The sequence below is a fragment of the Manis pentadactyla genome, chromosome 2 (genome assembly GCF_030020395.1).
Source record: "Manis pentadactyla isolate mManPen7 chromosome 2, mManPen7.hap1, whole genome shotgun sequence".
Taxonomy (NCBI): domain Eukaryota; kingdom Metazoa; phylum Chordata; class Mammalia; order Pholidota; family Manidae; genus Manis; species Manis pentadactyla.
This window is the reverse complement of record NC_080020.1, coordinates 175,892,492-175,906,628: the sequence shown is the minus strand read 5'-3', so window position 1 is coordinate 175,906,628 and position 14,137 is coordinate 175,892,492. Positions and strand designations below refer to the sequence as shown.

At 49.7% G+C, this 14,137-nt stretch overlaps 1 protein-coding gene across 1 annotated transcript; it reads right to left on the bottom strand.

The window, feature by feature from the left end:
* Window positions 1–39: 39 nt before the first annotated feature.
* TEX261 (testis expressed 261) lies at window positions 40–8,298 on the bottom strand. Its single transcript, XM_036908318.2, has 6 exons — window positions 8,098–8,298; window positions 7,139–7,218; window positions 5,837–5,990; window positions 4,174–4,241; window positions 3,385–3,487; window positions 40–3,219 (listed from the first exon to the last, which is right to left on the bottom strand). Exons 1-6 carry the CDS (start codon window positions 8,165–8,167, stop codon window positions 3,104–3,106), a joined length of 591 nt encoding a protein of 196 aa, XP_036764213.1. The 5' UTR covers window positions 8,168–8,298; the 3' UTR covers window positions 40–3,103.
* Window positions 8,299–14,137: the final 5,839 nt, after the last annotated feature.

The following is a 14,137-nucleotide window of genomic DNA, read 5'->3' as shown; positions in this document are numbered from 1 at the left end:
GGATGCCCTGCTATCCCCTGTACACAGCACTACAAATCATTCATTCAACAAATATTTATTAAGTGCTTTCTATCTGCCAGGCACCAAGCCAGGCGCTGTTGATACAAAAACTGAAGGACAGTCCCTGCCCTCAAGGAGCTTACAGTCTAGTGGGGAGATAGACCAGTAAGCAGGCAAGTAAGCCCAGAGCAATCTGTGTGGTGTGCTGGGGAGAGAGGGGACAGAGCTACTTGGATGAAGTGAATCTGTGTTGAGACCTGACAAAGGTACCCAGGCGAGCAAAAGAAAAGAAAATCAAAGTGGCATCTCTGGATACAGGCGGCTGGGACCCAGAGTGCAAGGTAGCAAGTGATGAGGCCAGAGAGATGAGCAGGAACCAGGCCCATGAGTCTCACCTTAGCCATGCTAAGGGGGCTGGATCCTAGAGGCAGTGAGGAGCCAACGGGAGGTTGGCTGCAGGCCAGGGAAGGACTTGGTCAACTATGCATTTTAGAAGGACAACTCTGGCTGTGGGGTAGAGAAACAGAAGTAGGCTGTCACAATAATCCAGGTGCTAGCTGATGACAGTGGGAGTGGCTCAAATCAAGAGATGTTAAGAAGGTAAATTTAACAGTTTTTAGAGCTTGGTTGTGGGGGGACAGAAAAAGAATGATGGGCTAGAAAGCAGGTTTCTGGTCTGGCTCCTGAGTGATCTTGGGGCCATAGGAGGAACCCAAAAAAGGCAGGTTTGCAGAGGACAGCAACAAGTGGGCCTCAAGTTGTCTGTGTGCCAAAAGGCAGCAGAACTGTGTGGTTCAGAAGACCAGGAGGGATGGTGGGGCTGGAGGTCAAGGCTCAATTTGCCCATGATGGAACCCTGAGAAACCCCACTGTGCATGGGGCCAATGGAGAAGCCTGCACAGGAAACTGAAAGGAGCAGCCAGAGAGGTAGGAGGAAGCCCAGCAACCGAAGTGCCCGGGAGCACAATTCCACAAGCTGGGGGTGGTCAGCCCTAACACATGCTGCAGAGATCCAGGATGGTTAGGTATGACGAGGGTCCCGCAGAATGAATGAGCATAACAAGGCCACTGGGAACACCCAGGAGAGAAGCCACATCACCGGGGGAGGAACAAAGAGGTGGATAGCAAGGGAGGCAGGGCCAGTGCTAGCCCATGAGGATGACCTCGGCCTCCTGTGTCCTCTCCCCTGCCTGCTGTTGTCTGCCTAGGATAAAAAGACAATCTCATTCCCACCAAGACAAGATTAAAATGCACTGCTACTCCTGGGAAAGGGGAAGGCTGGTATTTTTAAGAGAACAGGAAATGCTAAAGCCAAGGAAACAAAGTGCTATGGTAGGGCTTGAGGCAGATGTAGAGGAGAGATTTTCAAGCATAGGGCCCTCCTAGTGGCTTGAAGATACCATATGTGTGCAGTCCATCCTTGCATCTGCCAGCCTCGCTGAGGTATAGGACATGGCAAGTACAGCTCTTGTGGGGGACTTCATTCTAAAATGTACTGTTGAGTACTTGCAAGGCACTATAGTTGGAGTGCAAGGTCAACAAATGCTGGTCTGTGCCTGGGATCCAGCCTACCTTCTTAGAAGACCAAGGTCATCTCCCCAGGGGTCAAGAGCACCCAGAAGGAAGGGCCAGCCCTTGTGTGCTCTGAGAGTGACACACAGTTCTCCCATCAGTCCCATTTCTTACAAAATAGGCTGTAGCCCAGGATGCCTGGAAGTCAGTGTTTATTTTGTTTCTCCTTGAGCCTGAGATAGAATTCAGCCAGAAACCACTCCTTTTTCCCAGGGAAAGTGCTGTAATTTAGTTCCTGCTTAAGCTTAATCTATAGCTGAAACTAATTTAAGAGAAAGAACAGTATGATTTGTAGCTGAAACTGATCTTAGAGAAAAGAACAATAAGTGCTGTTTCTTGGAATATGGTGCTAGTCATGAGCAGTGTGACAAGGACTGCAAACAGTTCTCCTGATCCTTCCAGACGCAAACCCAGATAAGGAACACACCATGAGACTCACATGGCCAGGTGACTTGAGGAGACATAAGAGAAACTTTAAGAAATAATTAGCTTGCAATTGTTTAGCTTGATGAAAAAACTCATCTTATAATCGTTAATTGATGCCTGTCTTTTTGCTTGCTGTAACTTAGTAAAAGCGCAGGGGAGTGCTGACTTGGCACTCAGTCTCCTGAGAAAGTCTAAGCCCTCTGCTTAAAACGTCATTCTGACTTGGTTTCTCATTTTCACGGTCCCCAACTGCAACAGGAAAGACTTATGAATAGATACTGTAGATGTTTTTCTGAAAAACTGTCCCCTCTCTGCCTCCAGCTTGACAATCATGAAGCCGTGGGGAAAGAAGACATGGAAGAAAAGGGAGAGACCTAAGGCAGGCTGCTTTCACCCTCAGCTCCCTATTCCCTGGCCAGCCCTGCTCATCTCTACCCCCTTCCCACTAAGGGCCCTAAGAATGGCCTTTCCCAATGGCCAAGACCCAAAACCAGAAAAGGAGCCCCTAGAGCAGAAAAGACAGTCCAGAACAGAAGGTCAGCAGGAAGAAAGGAAGATGAACTCTCAGGGTATTAAGGCAAACAGTGCCACCTAGAATCTTTATTCAAATGGGAATCAGCACTTGGACAGAAATTACAGTTCAACAGCAAAAACTGTTTCTCTTCGAAGTGCCAAGCTATGGTCCCTCCCCAAGGCCATCTGCCCAGAAAATTTATCACTGTCTGCTCTCCAGCTTCATGGCCCCTGCCCTGCTGCCCCCCTGCCCTGCCTGCCACGGCTGAGCCAGAACCTCCTGACCCACCACGGAAGGGGGTGGAAGAGCCATAGGGAGCTCAGCTTCTGCCCAACCAGGCAGACCATGGCCTCCTGGCTAAGCAGGCTCTGCCACCATGCCTGGTTCCCTCTGGAGTCACAGCCTCTAGCAATGTCAGATCTGAGCCAAGCTGAGCCCCCTGAGGAGGGTGGGGGTGGGGGCTTCAGGGAGAATCAACGGAAGGAGGGCTGGGCTGAGAAAGGTACTTCCGGGCTCATGGCCCCCGCCCAGTGCAGAGGCCCAGGGGCTTGACTCTCCCAATCTTGTCCCCACATGCCCTCCCAAGGGGGGTCAGTATATCTTCTGACGACTGGGTAGTATGGCCTCTTTGATGAAGGAGAAGACAACCAGGATCCCTAAGCGTTTGCCCCGCTTGCCTTTGGTGAAGTAATTGGAGACCACGTCATCTGTGGAGACATAGGCAGGGAGATTGGTGTGTGTCTGAATAGGAACACAGCTCTCCCCACCCAGAGCCCAAGGGTCTCCATCACAGGGCTGTTCTCCAGCTCCCCCAGCCGACTCAGGCTTTCCTGGAGTCCTCCCACCTTGAGCGTTTACAAACCCCTTCTCACCTCCTGGCTGCATGGTGGAGGGCAGGACATTCTCCCCAGCCGACAGTGACACAAAGAATGCAAATGGGATTATCCACAGACAGAAAGTGAAGTAGGCCAGGACCTGGCAACAAGAGACACTGAGAAGAGGGTGCCCAGGCATGGTCACCAGGTATATTAAGAGAGGTAGTCAAGAGTGTGCAGAAGGCCCCACACCCAATCTCTGAAGGAGGCCAGGGCCTGGGAAGCAGAGACAGGACATCCCAGGCATGGAGCTACTTCATCAAGGAAAGGTGGAGGCTGAAGCTGACCAAGTGTGGCCAAATCCTCAAATCTTGGTCCCGAGGACAAGCAACTCCTCTGAACTGAAGGGCAAAACCGTGACTGACTCATGTTCCTCAAAGAAGTGCCTTGCTCTTTCTGGGAGGTCCAAACTAGGGCAGCAGTGTGTGGAGAAATATTGAGAGGAAAAAGCCTTGGCAGGCCATTGTGGGGAGCTGGGGCTCAGGGCTGCATGAGGTCTGCGTCAGATAAGGCCCCCTGCCCCTTCCCGACCTTGGGGTGTAGGCTAGGATCCTGGGAGACCCAAAGGACCCATCAAGGGAGAGCAGGACCCTCCTCACCTCAGCCAAAGGGATCCCTGTTCACCTACACTGCTTTCTAAAATCATCTACACTATGTTTTCTTAAAAAATGTGTTATCCCTGAATACACTGTTTCAAATATTAGCTCAGTTCACAAAGTAAGTCATGCAAGTCCCCTTTATTCCCTCCGTCCCTGTCAGTAGTTTGAGGTACTGAATGCTTCTTACCTCTGAGAAAGGATAATATTCCTCTGCAAAAAACTGAAATGCTAGGTAATGATTCACCACCACTAGCCCTGTTGAGGGAATGAAGAGTCAGTTTGGAGGAATAACATAAAGCTGGACTTTTAACATTCAAAGGGCCCCTGGGAGCTGGGGACTCTGGGTCTTTGTCCTGACTACACCCAGCTCAGAGTGCAGCTTTGGGCCAAGTACACTACTCTCTAGAGCTCAGCTTTCCACCTGTTAAAATGGGAGAAAAAACTCCCACCTGCCCACTGCAGAGGGCATTCATGCATAAAATTAGAAGGCAGGTAAAACACTCTTTGAATGTTATAAAAATGAGAGTTCAGTGTTACATAATCCAAAGCACCATGCCAATTAACCTGGTTTTTAGTGGATGTGAATCCTGCAAAAAGCTCTCCCCTGGGCGCTGGGTGTGTACATCACAGACGCCCAAGAGATTTCTCTCCAAATGGGGCAGCAAGGAGAAGCCCTCTTCAAATAACAAGGCTCTCACTCCTCAAGAATAAAAGAACATGGTTTGCTAGCTGCTTTGGGGTGCAATCTTAGGTTTCTTCAAAATTCTGGGTGGGGGGTCCTTCCTCATCCACCCTGGCATAGGGCTCACTGGTCTGAACTGGTATGTTCTGGACCCATACACACCTCCTTAGTGTGCAGCCAAATTCACAGGAGAAAGAGAGCAACTCCTGGGGAGAGGCTGTTCAGAGACAGGCATCTCTGCCTGTTCCCCTGGTGAGCTGATGGGCAGGCCCACGACAAAACACCCCCTCAAATGGCACACCCCTCACATACACCTCTCAGCCAACTGCCGCGTCTTAGCCCCCTTTTCTCCTCTCTCATCTCTCCCCTTCTGAGGCAGAAACCGCAGCTCTGCCATGCCCAGCCACACACTAGGACTAGGGGATTCCAGAAGACAGATGGTGCCTGAGGCCCACAGATCTTCAGAAAGACTCTCAGGCATCTAAAGGGCATGTCACTGGAGTGAGAAAGGAAAGCAAGGAGAGACTGCTACTTTGCGGAGCCGGGGAGCTTCCCCGGAAGATCAGAAGGGGCCCGGTCTCCAGGGAAGAACTCCCCATACCACCCCCCACTGAGTCTCCCAAACATCATATCTGAACAGATAAAGCAGCTAAGGCCAGAGGGGGGAAATGACTCCCCAGTGGGGAGACAGTAGTGGCAGGGCCAAGGCAGGAAAGCCAGGGCTCTCAAGGCAGCTGTCTGCAGGGGGACCCAGAGCGCAGGAGGCGCATCTTAATCATGACTATAGGCCAGAGGACCGGATGGGGTGCTGCCTGCCTGCCAGGGTAGGGCTTCAGGCTTTTCCTGGCCAAGTGATTTCCCGGGGGCTATAACTACTCAGCCAACATACCTCTTCTCCCTTTCAAACCTGTCCACAAACTTACCTCCCTGGCAAAGCCCCCCCTTCTGAGTGTCCCATGCCCCCCACCCCACCCCCACCCCCAGCTTCTAGTCACTAGAGCCAAAGTAGGCTGTAGACTCCTCACATGTGAGAACTCCATCTTCCCTATCAGCCTCCTGGAGGACCTCAGTGGTTTGTCTCTTTTCTCTACATTCCCTTCGGTGCCGCAGACTGAGCTGAGCACATCTAACCTGCCTCAGCTGCCTCCCCAACTCTGCCCCCTCTCACCGCATGACAAGATGAAGTTAGGCGAGGTCAGCATGATGAAAGGGAAGGTCTGGAGGAGGCCAAAGTAGACGAGGTTGGTGAAGAGGCCCACGCCAATCATGAAGGAAGGGAAGTGCTCAAAAATGTAGAGGCCAATCAGCACAGCTGTGGAGAACTGAAATAACCAGAGGCACAGTGCTGGGAGCCTCTTCCAGTCAGCCTTCCTGGATTCCCTAACCCCCAGCCCACCATGAACTAGGTTCATGCTTCAATCTCTCCTTGTTTCACAGTCACGCGTCTGACAACCCTTAGAGCTCAGCTCTCAGCTCCCAGAGGTTAGCATCTTTTAATGCCATTCTCAAAGTTTTTTTGACAGCAACCCACTAAGGACAAACACATACCTATATATGATCAAAGTTCAAATTTCAATTCTAATCTTTTCTATTTCTAGTTTTTAAATGCTGACCATGACCTACTGAATTGATTAGACAACCCATTAATGAATCATATCTGCAGTCTGAAAACACTGTTCTGAAGGACTTATAGTGTCGGCGCTTAACAAATGGCAGTTGGTTGAATGTAGGTCTAATTCCTGTGCCAACACCTACAAGCCAGGCCTCTGAATCCAGAATTGAGAGTTATGGTCTTGTCTCTACCACTAACTTCCTACCCCAGTCCATGCACAGCATGGTGGTGGTGGCTGACATCAGGTGACTTGAGGGAATCTGGGTTCCTCTTGTCCAAATGTCCAGCCCAACCCCCAGCCTTTCCTGCATATGGCAGAAATCTATCCACCAGCAGTCACTCCTGTGCCTTTGACGTCAATGTCAAGGATTGTGTCTCCAGGAAGAGAAGCTTTCCATGAGACCTGGGGAAGGCAGGACCTGGGCCAGGGAATTTCCCTCTTAGGACAAGTCCCTTAATCCATTTGGAAAGAGGGCAATGAACAAGCTGTTAAAATTTTCCATAACGTTCCCCTGAGTTCTAAATGCTGGAAAAAGAGCAAGGGACTAGAAACAGTGGAAAACAGCCAAGCAAAGGCAAAGCCATGGTTCCGTCAACAGAGAAAGTGCACTTGGCTCTCACCCTGAGGCACTGAGAAGGGGACCTGCAGAGAAGCAATGCCACTTGGGGAGGGCCAGGGAAGACCTGGTCCAGGAAAGCAGACCCAGGAAACATGGTAGAGCGCAGGGAGTAGGTATTGGCACCCTCAGGAAACTGCGGGGTCAAGGGTCTCATCACCCATGCCAAACTTTCCCCACCTCCTTTTTTTAAGGCAGGACAAAAGAGTGCGGGGGAATCCTGGGGAGAGCTGCCACTTACCCAGATCATGTATTTTATGATCCTGCTGGTAGCCACTGTGTATTCTTCTATCAGTTCTGCCAGGTAATAGAGTCCGGCCGCTGTGGGAATGGGAAAGGGGACAAGCAGGGATAACATTAGCCAGGATTACGTCTGTCATCCTGGTCATCCCTCTCTCGGCAGCTGAGTCCCCATCAACCCTTCCTGGACCCCAGAAGGTAAGGAACAAACCAAACAAGTCATGTGTTGCCCTTCCAAGTCTGAAAAAGTAAACTCAGGGCAAATGAGGAGCGACTTCATCAAAGTGAACGGAATCTGTACTTGATGCCTCTCTGCACAATGCTAACCTCTGCTGCACAAAAGGGAATTTCTTTCACTCATTCAGTATCTGTTGGGCACTTAGTATGCAGATGCTAAGCTGAGTGCTGAGAATACTGTACAAGGCAGACCAGGTTCCTTTCCTGATCCAGCTGGAGTTGGGAGTGGGAGGATGGGGGCAGTAGGGAGGGGAGTGGGACGATCCCACTGTGACAAGTGTTGCCTAAGGGGAAGTACAAGACACTGCTGGACCATCAAACCCCATAAGGAGGGCTTCCCTGAGGAGGTGAGATCTCAGCTGAGATTAATAGTAGGAACTAGGCAGAAGAGTGTCTAAAAGAGTAGGAAGTACAAAGGGCTGAAGGCCAAAGGGCGGCGGAAGATGGGGAAAAGTTTGGTGCGGTCTGCCCGCGAGGGCGGGTGCGGCAGCGGTTGTGGGAGCGCCGGCAAGGGGCACTTGAGTCAACCTCTGCTGGGCATTGCCGGGATGGATGTTGTGACACCTGGAGTGACCCGGTCAGGCTAGGCTCCTGGGGTCGGCAGGAGGGTAGGGCAGGGGGGCGCGAAGGCCAGGAACAGCGGGGAGGCGCCCTCGTGACGCGACCACCGGCCGGCACAGAGCCGGGACGGGAGCCCGCGCGGACCGGGGTCCAAACGCTCACCGACGGCCAGCGTGATGAAGGCCACCTGGATGAAGAGCGACAGCCAACTCAGCACGTACATAAACCACATGGCGCCCCCGTCCCGCCCGCCCCCCGACCGCCGGGACGGGCCTGCGCGCTTTGGCTCCGGCGATAAGAAGCCACGGCCACTGTCCCCGCGTCTCCACCCCGCGGACTGCCGGATGGCCGTGCGCTGCAGCCGAGAGGAGCCCGGCCGGAGCGCCCTCCTGGCCAGATCAGGACTAGCGCCCCCAGCCGGCTCGGAGGGCCAACCGCTGCGGCCTCGTACCGCGCGGTGCTCCCGGACCGCCCAGCTTCCCGGGGCTGCACAGAGCGGACTCGCGGTCGGAGATGCAGGATAGTCCCGACAGGCGGGCACGCGGCGCCTGCCAGAGGGGCAGGCTTCGGGCTCTCCCTGTGCATTCTCGCGGCAACCTGGAATGGACTCCCGGGCAAGTGAGGGCCGCCCAACTGCTCCCCAGAAACCGGCCAGAGTTGCTCACCGCAGGTAACAAAGACAAAATTGTTGAGTACCTACCATGTGCCAGGCACTGTACTAAAGGCCAAGCCATATGTTCGTGATGGAAATTGATCCGATGATGTAGATCATTTTATGGATGAGGAAGCTGGGGCCAAGAAGGGTTTCCTTGCCCCAGGTCATACATCTAGGAAGCGGCACAGACAGGAGTTGGGGCGTCTTTGATCAGTCTTCCTCAGGCCTAACTCTCCCGCTAGGCTGAGTTCAGCTGGAGTGCGTCCTGCACCTTTGTATTGCCTGCATCTCACCCAGTGCAGGACACGCATGGCACCCACTTGGAGCTGAATGTTTTTAGTACACCTCTGGGAGTCTCTGAAGGGACCCAAGGAGCCGGGCAGCTCTTGTCGAGAAGTTCCCCATCTAGTGGCCAAGACAGGCATGCAAAATAAAGTATGTGTAAGGGGAGTCTGGTATGCTTCTCATCTCAGAAAAATGTTTTATTTCACAAAAATGAATACATATTCCTCAAAAAAGTAAACATAGAATTACCTTGTGATCCAACATTTCCACTCCTGGGCATATACTCAAAACTAATAAAAGGGACTCAAATAGATATTTGTACACCCATGTTAATAGCTTTATTCATAATAGTCAAAAGGTGGAAACAGCTCAAATGTCCATCAGCAGATGAATGATAAACAAAATGTGGTATGTACATATAGTGGATTGTTATTCAACCTTAAGAAGACATGAAATTCTGATACATACAACATCATGAATGAACCTTTAAGATATCATGCTAAGTGAAATAAGCCAGACACCAGACACAAAAGGGCAAATATTGTATAATTCTCCTTATCTGAGGTATCTAGAGTAGTCAAATTCATAATGACAGAAAGTAGCAGGGTGATGAGAGAGAGTAATGGGGAGTTATTGATTAGTGGGTACAGAGTTTCAGTTTGGGGTGATGAAAAAGCTCTGGAGACTGTGGTGATGGGTGCACAGCATTGTGAATGTATTTAATGCCACCGAACTGTGCACTTAAAATGGTTAAAGTGGTAAATTTTATGTTATGTATAGTTTGCCATGATAAAATAATATAAATTTACAAAGCAATTATATGGAAATACAAATATCAAAATATTTTTTAGAAAGCCAAATGTGTGATATAATGATGCTGCTTTATAATGTATAACATAACCAGATTTAATAGAAAAATCTAAGAACTACTTATCTGTGACATAATAAAAAACATGTATTTTGTTTCTGCCTCCAGTTCCTGACATGGAGCTCCTAAAACCCTTGTAATTTCCTGAGGGATGGAGATGATAGGAGCCTCTTAAACAGAGCTCCTAAATTCCTCAGAATTTCCTGGGTGACTGGAGCTCCTTTTATTCTAATGAGGCAACTCTTGGTGGGCTCCAGAATGGGAGCTGGTCACCCCAAGCCATGATTAGAAGCTTGGAACTTTCAGTCCACCCCCATCCTCCGAAGAGGGGAGAGGGACTGGAGAAAGAGTTGATGGTTGATCAAAACTATGCAATGAAGCCTCCGTAAAAACCCCTAAACTATGTGGTTTGGAGAATTCTCAGGCTGAGGAATGCATCCACATGCTGGGGTGGGGGATGATACCCCAACTCCACAGGGACAGAAGCTCCTGAGCTCAGAACCTGCCAGACCTTGCCCAGTGTGATTTTTCATCTGGCTGTTCTTTATAATATTCTTTATAATGAACTGCTGAACATAAGTAAATGTTTCCAGGTTTGGTCAGCCAATAATTTTTGAGTTGTTATTTCCAAGTTTTGTCTAACAAACTATCAAAACTGAGGTGGGTGTGGGAATCCCAAACTCTGTGGCCAAGTTGGACAGAAGTGCAGGGACCCTGGGGACCCTGAAGTGAGGGTAGCCTTCTGCAGCTGAGTCCTCAGAGTTGGGAAGTCTGATGCTAACTGCTCTGGGTAGTTAGAGTCTGACTTGAATTCAATGATAGGACTCCCAGTTGCTGTCCAGAAAGTTAGAAAATCAGTTGATGTGGGGTGGAAACCCACACATTTGATGTCAGAAGTGTTGTGAGTAGAGAATCAGTTTTCCTTTACTACCATGATGACAAAGTAGTGTTTAATATAAATGAATTCGAATGTAAATGAAAATGTATTTCAAAATATTTCAATCATATGAGAGAATTACTACTAACTACTGTGAGTTTGTTGCCTGCATCCATAATGTAAGGAAATGTTAAGAGTTCATTACAGGCTAGTATAAATAAGATGGAATTTTTTTCCCCTTCCAACTTTCCAGGGCCCTTGAGTTTATCTCCCTGAATTCTTTATCGGCTGACTTCTAAGGGGTCCCAGACCCCTGGTTAAGAATTCCTGAGGGATATGTACAAGGAGCAGGGGGAACTTCAGTAACTGTGTGCTTACTTACAAGGCTCCTCATTGCAGCTCTGGGAAAGACTGAAAACAAATGCTCGGTAATGCCAAAACGGGCAAGTACGTTTGGTACATCATATAGCAGAGCCATAAAAACAAATAAGGGTGTTCTTTAGGTGTCCATATGGGAAGATCCCCTTTTGAAAAAAGTAAAGGATGGGGAGAAAGAATCCACATAGGTATTTCTTCATATGGAGTATTTCTGGCAGGGTACATTAGAGAATGGTAACATTGCTTACTTCCTAGGAGGAGAAAGGGTGGCGTTCAAGAGTAAAGAGAGCACTTCCACTATATCCTTAAAACATGGAGCAATGTAAATGTATGTAAATAGATTACCTATTCATAAAATTAAGTTAAGAATGTTCATAATATGCTGGACCTGCTGGTTGCCTCAAATTTCCCTTCATCACCAGAGTGTGTGGTTCCTCATAGGTTAAGTTGGCTAAGTTTGGATCACATGACCTTTAACCCTGATTGGCCCAATAGGGGAGCTTCATGCCCAGGTCTTTTATAGCAGGGAGTTTGAATTTGGGACATAGTTGCATCAGTGAGCAGAGGCACGGTAAAACCTTAATTGGTCTTACTTTTTTCCTAAACAGTATCCTCCCAGGAAGAGAGAAACATATAAAAGTATTCTCTCAGTCCTCCCCAGATTGTAGATTAGGGAAACGTGAGGCCCACAGAGGTTAAGTGCATTCAGATGACTGGTCCAAGATTGTTATTCCAGGGCTGGGCACTTCAACTTCCCCACAGTCTTAGAGTCAAAACTGGCCTTGGGAACCAAGGCTGAAGACTGGAACGTCCTCTCACAGCAGGAAGGGAGAAGCCATGATTTCCTGAAAGCAGTGAGACGCCAGCCAGAGGTGTTGGCTCTCATCTGCTCCCCCTGCCCCAGCAGGGCAGGGCAGGACAGGGGATGGGCGAACCCAGCTTCCTTTGAAGGATGAAAATGAGGAAGCAGGATTTTAATTTAAAGGACTCAAGAGTGAAAGGATCTGTTGATTCAACGGTTTGTTAATTTACATATTGACGGACCTCAGCAACTACATACACTTATGCCAGTGTTACACATACTCTCTTAACTTTAACTAATTCACATACTCACATGGTACCATTTGATGCCTTCATTGTGGGGACCAATTCCCACATATCTCATGGGGATGTTCTAGGAGAAACCAGTTCTTTCAACATCATGTGGCTTTCTTCCTCAGAAAACACTAACTGCTAGCATTTATAGTGTTCTTACTCTGTGTCAGACACTTATTCTGTGCCAGAACAGTCTGTGTTCTAAGTGATTTGTATATGTTAACCCATTTAACACTCACATCTAGCATGAGAGAGATATCACAGCTGAGGCCCACAGAGTTTTCATATCTTGTCTAAGGTCACACAGCTACTACTGGGAGAACCAGGTCTGACTCCAGAGCCACATGGTTTTCTCTGGTCTCTTAGTCACATGCCTTTGCTGCCAGGGTAATTCTGCCAGCCTAGTCATCACTGTCATCTGGCCAGAGGGCCTCATCTCCCTGCAGGCTGCCTGAGCACTGGCTCTTTCTTGTCTCCCTCTACCTTTATCCTTACAGGAGCTAATGAATCCACCCCAGGGTTCTGGTTTTGGCCACCTCTGCTCACCTCTAGTCCCCTACAATGTCTTCACTAACCCATCTTCTCACACTCTCACAGACTTACACTTCACTGTACCCGAGGCCAGGGACTGGCATTTAGTTGGTTCTGTGCGCCCAGTAGCCCATGCGGCAGGGGACCAAGCACGCGCGCGTGCGCGCGCGCGCACACACACACACACACACACACACACACACACACACACACACACACACACACACACACACACACACACACACACACACACACACACACACACACACAGTTGGAGACAGGATCCACATCAGCATCTGGGCCTCTGCGGCCCCTGCCTGGCCTGGCTACAGACAGTGGTTGTTGTGTGGGAGATGAAATGGAGTCAGGCAGAGACAAGCCTGGAGACCCAGCCCCTCTTCCCTCCTCATCCTCTCCTCCCCCTGTGTAGCTCTTGCCTCTTTCCCTGCCAGCTCCTCAGCCCCAACAGAAGTCCAGTGCCAGGGTAACAAGATTTAGGAACACAGGCTGTCCACTCCATTCTATCCCAGTACATACAGTGTCACCACATGATGTTCCCTCTCTAAGGGGCCCACATCCTCGGGGGGAGGTTTTCCCGTGATGGTCCCTATAGCCAGCAATTTTATTGTTTGGCATCTCACCTCTCAGGTCTTGTTTCTGCGGCAGGTTAGCCACAGCAAAATTCTACTAAGAGATAAACCACAAACAATGAAAATCAATGACCACTGTTAGGTTCACTTGATCTAAATGCCCTTGTAATCTAGGCCTCCCGACCCTATTGCTCTGTATGCCTCTGCTCCCCACCCAAGCAGCTGCCCCAGGGTCCCTGGCACCCCTCCCCGATCTCTGTCACATGCCTGGAGCCCCAACTCAGGTGGCTGAGTTAAAGAGCTTTCTAGTGACAAGTCATCAAAGGGCCCTATTGTATGCTTCAGCATTGTCTTCACTAATCTACTAAGCCTGAGAGGACTTGGGTGGGGGCTGCGGGTGTGTGTGAGGGTGTGAGACTGGGCAATGACAGGAAAGAACAATGTGGGGGAGGGAAAACGTCTGGGACTTTGCACATATCACATGAGACCCTTGCAGATATCTCCCTCCCTCCCTTCCTCACTCTCTCCTCTCTCTCTCTCTCTCTCTCTTTCTCTCACACACACACACACAGCAGAGCCCCAGGCAGGGTTGTAAGGAAGCAGCCAGTTGCTAACAGAGGTCCAGCCAGGGGTGGGAGCTCCTCTCCAAGGAGAGGAGGCAGCCCCATTAGCCATTTCTGTTTGCTTCTGTCTTTAGCATAATGTGAATCATTGGAGACAGTGGAGTTTCTCCCTGTCTTTATTCAAGTAGCTCTAAGTGGTCTCCCATGACAGGAATTTCTGACTAGAAGAAAAGGGACAGCTGTCTCTGACAAGCTAGCTCCCCTCCTCAGAGAAGAACGGGAGAGAGTGAGATGAATATATCAGAGGGCTAAGAAATTTCAGGCCCAGGAGGAAGCTGGTTCTGTTTTCCACTTCACAAA

Coding starts and splice junctions, on each gene's coding strand:
- TEX261 (XM_036908318.2), bottom strand. CDS start 8,167: ATGTGGTTTATGTACGTGCTGAGTTGGCTGTCGCTCTTCATCCAGGTG. Junction 4,242..5,836: donor TAACTTCATCTTGTCATGCG/GTGAGAGGGGGC, acceptor TTCCCTCAACAG/GGCTAGTGGTGGTGAATCAT. Junction 3,488..4,173: donor AATATTATCCTTTCTCAGAG/GTAAGAAGCATT, acceptor TCTTGTTGCCAG/GTCCTGGCCTACTTCACTTT.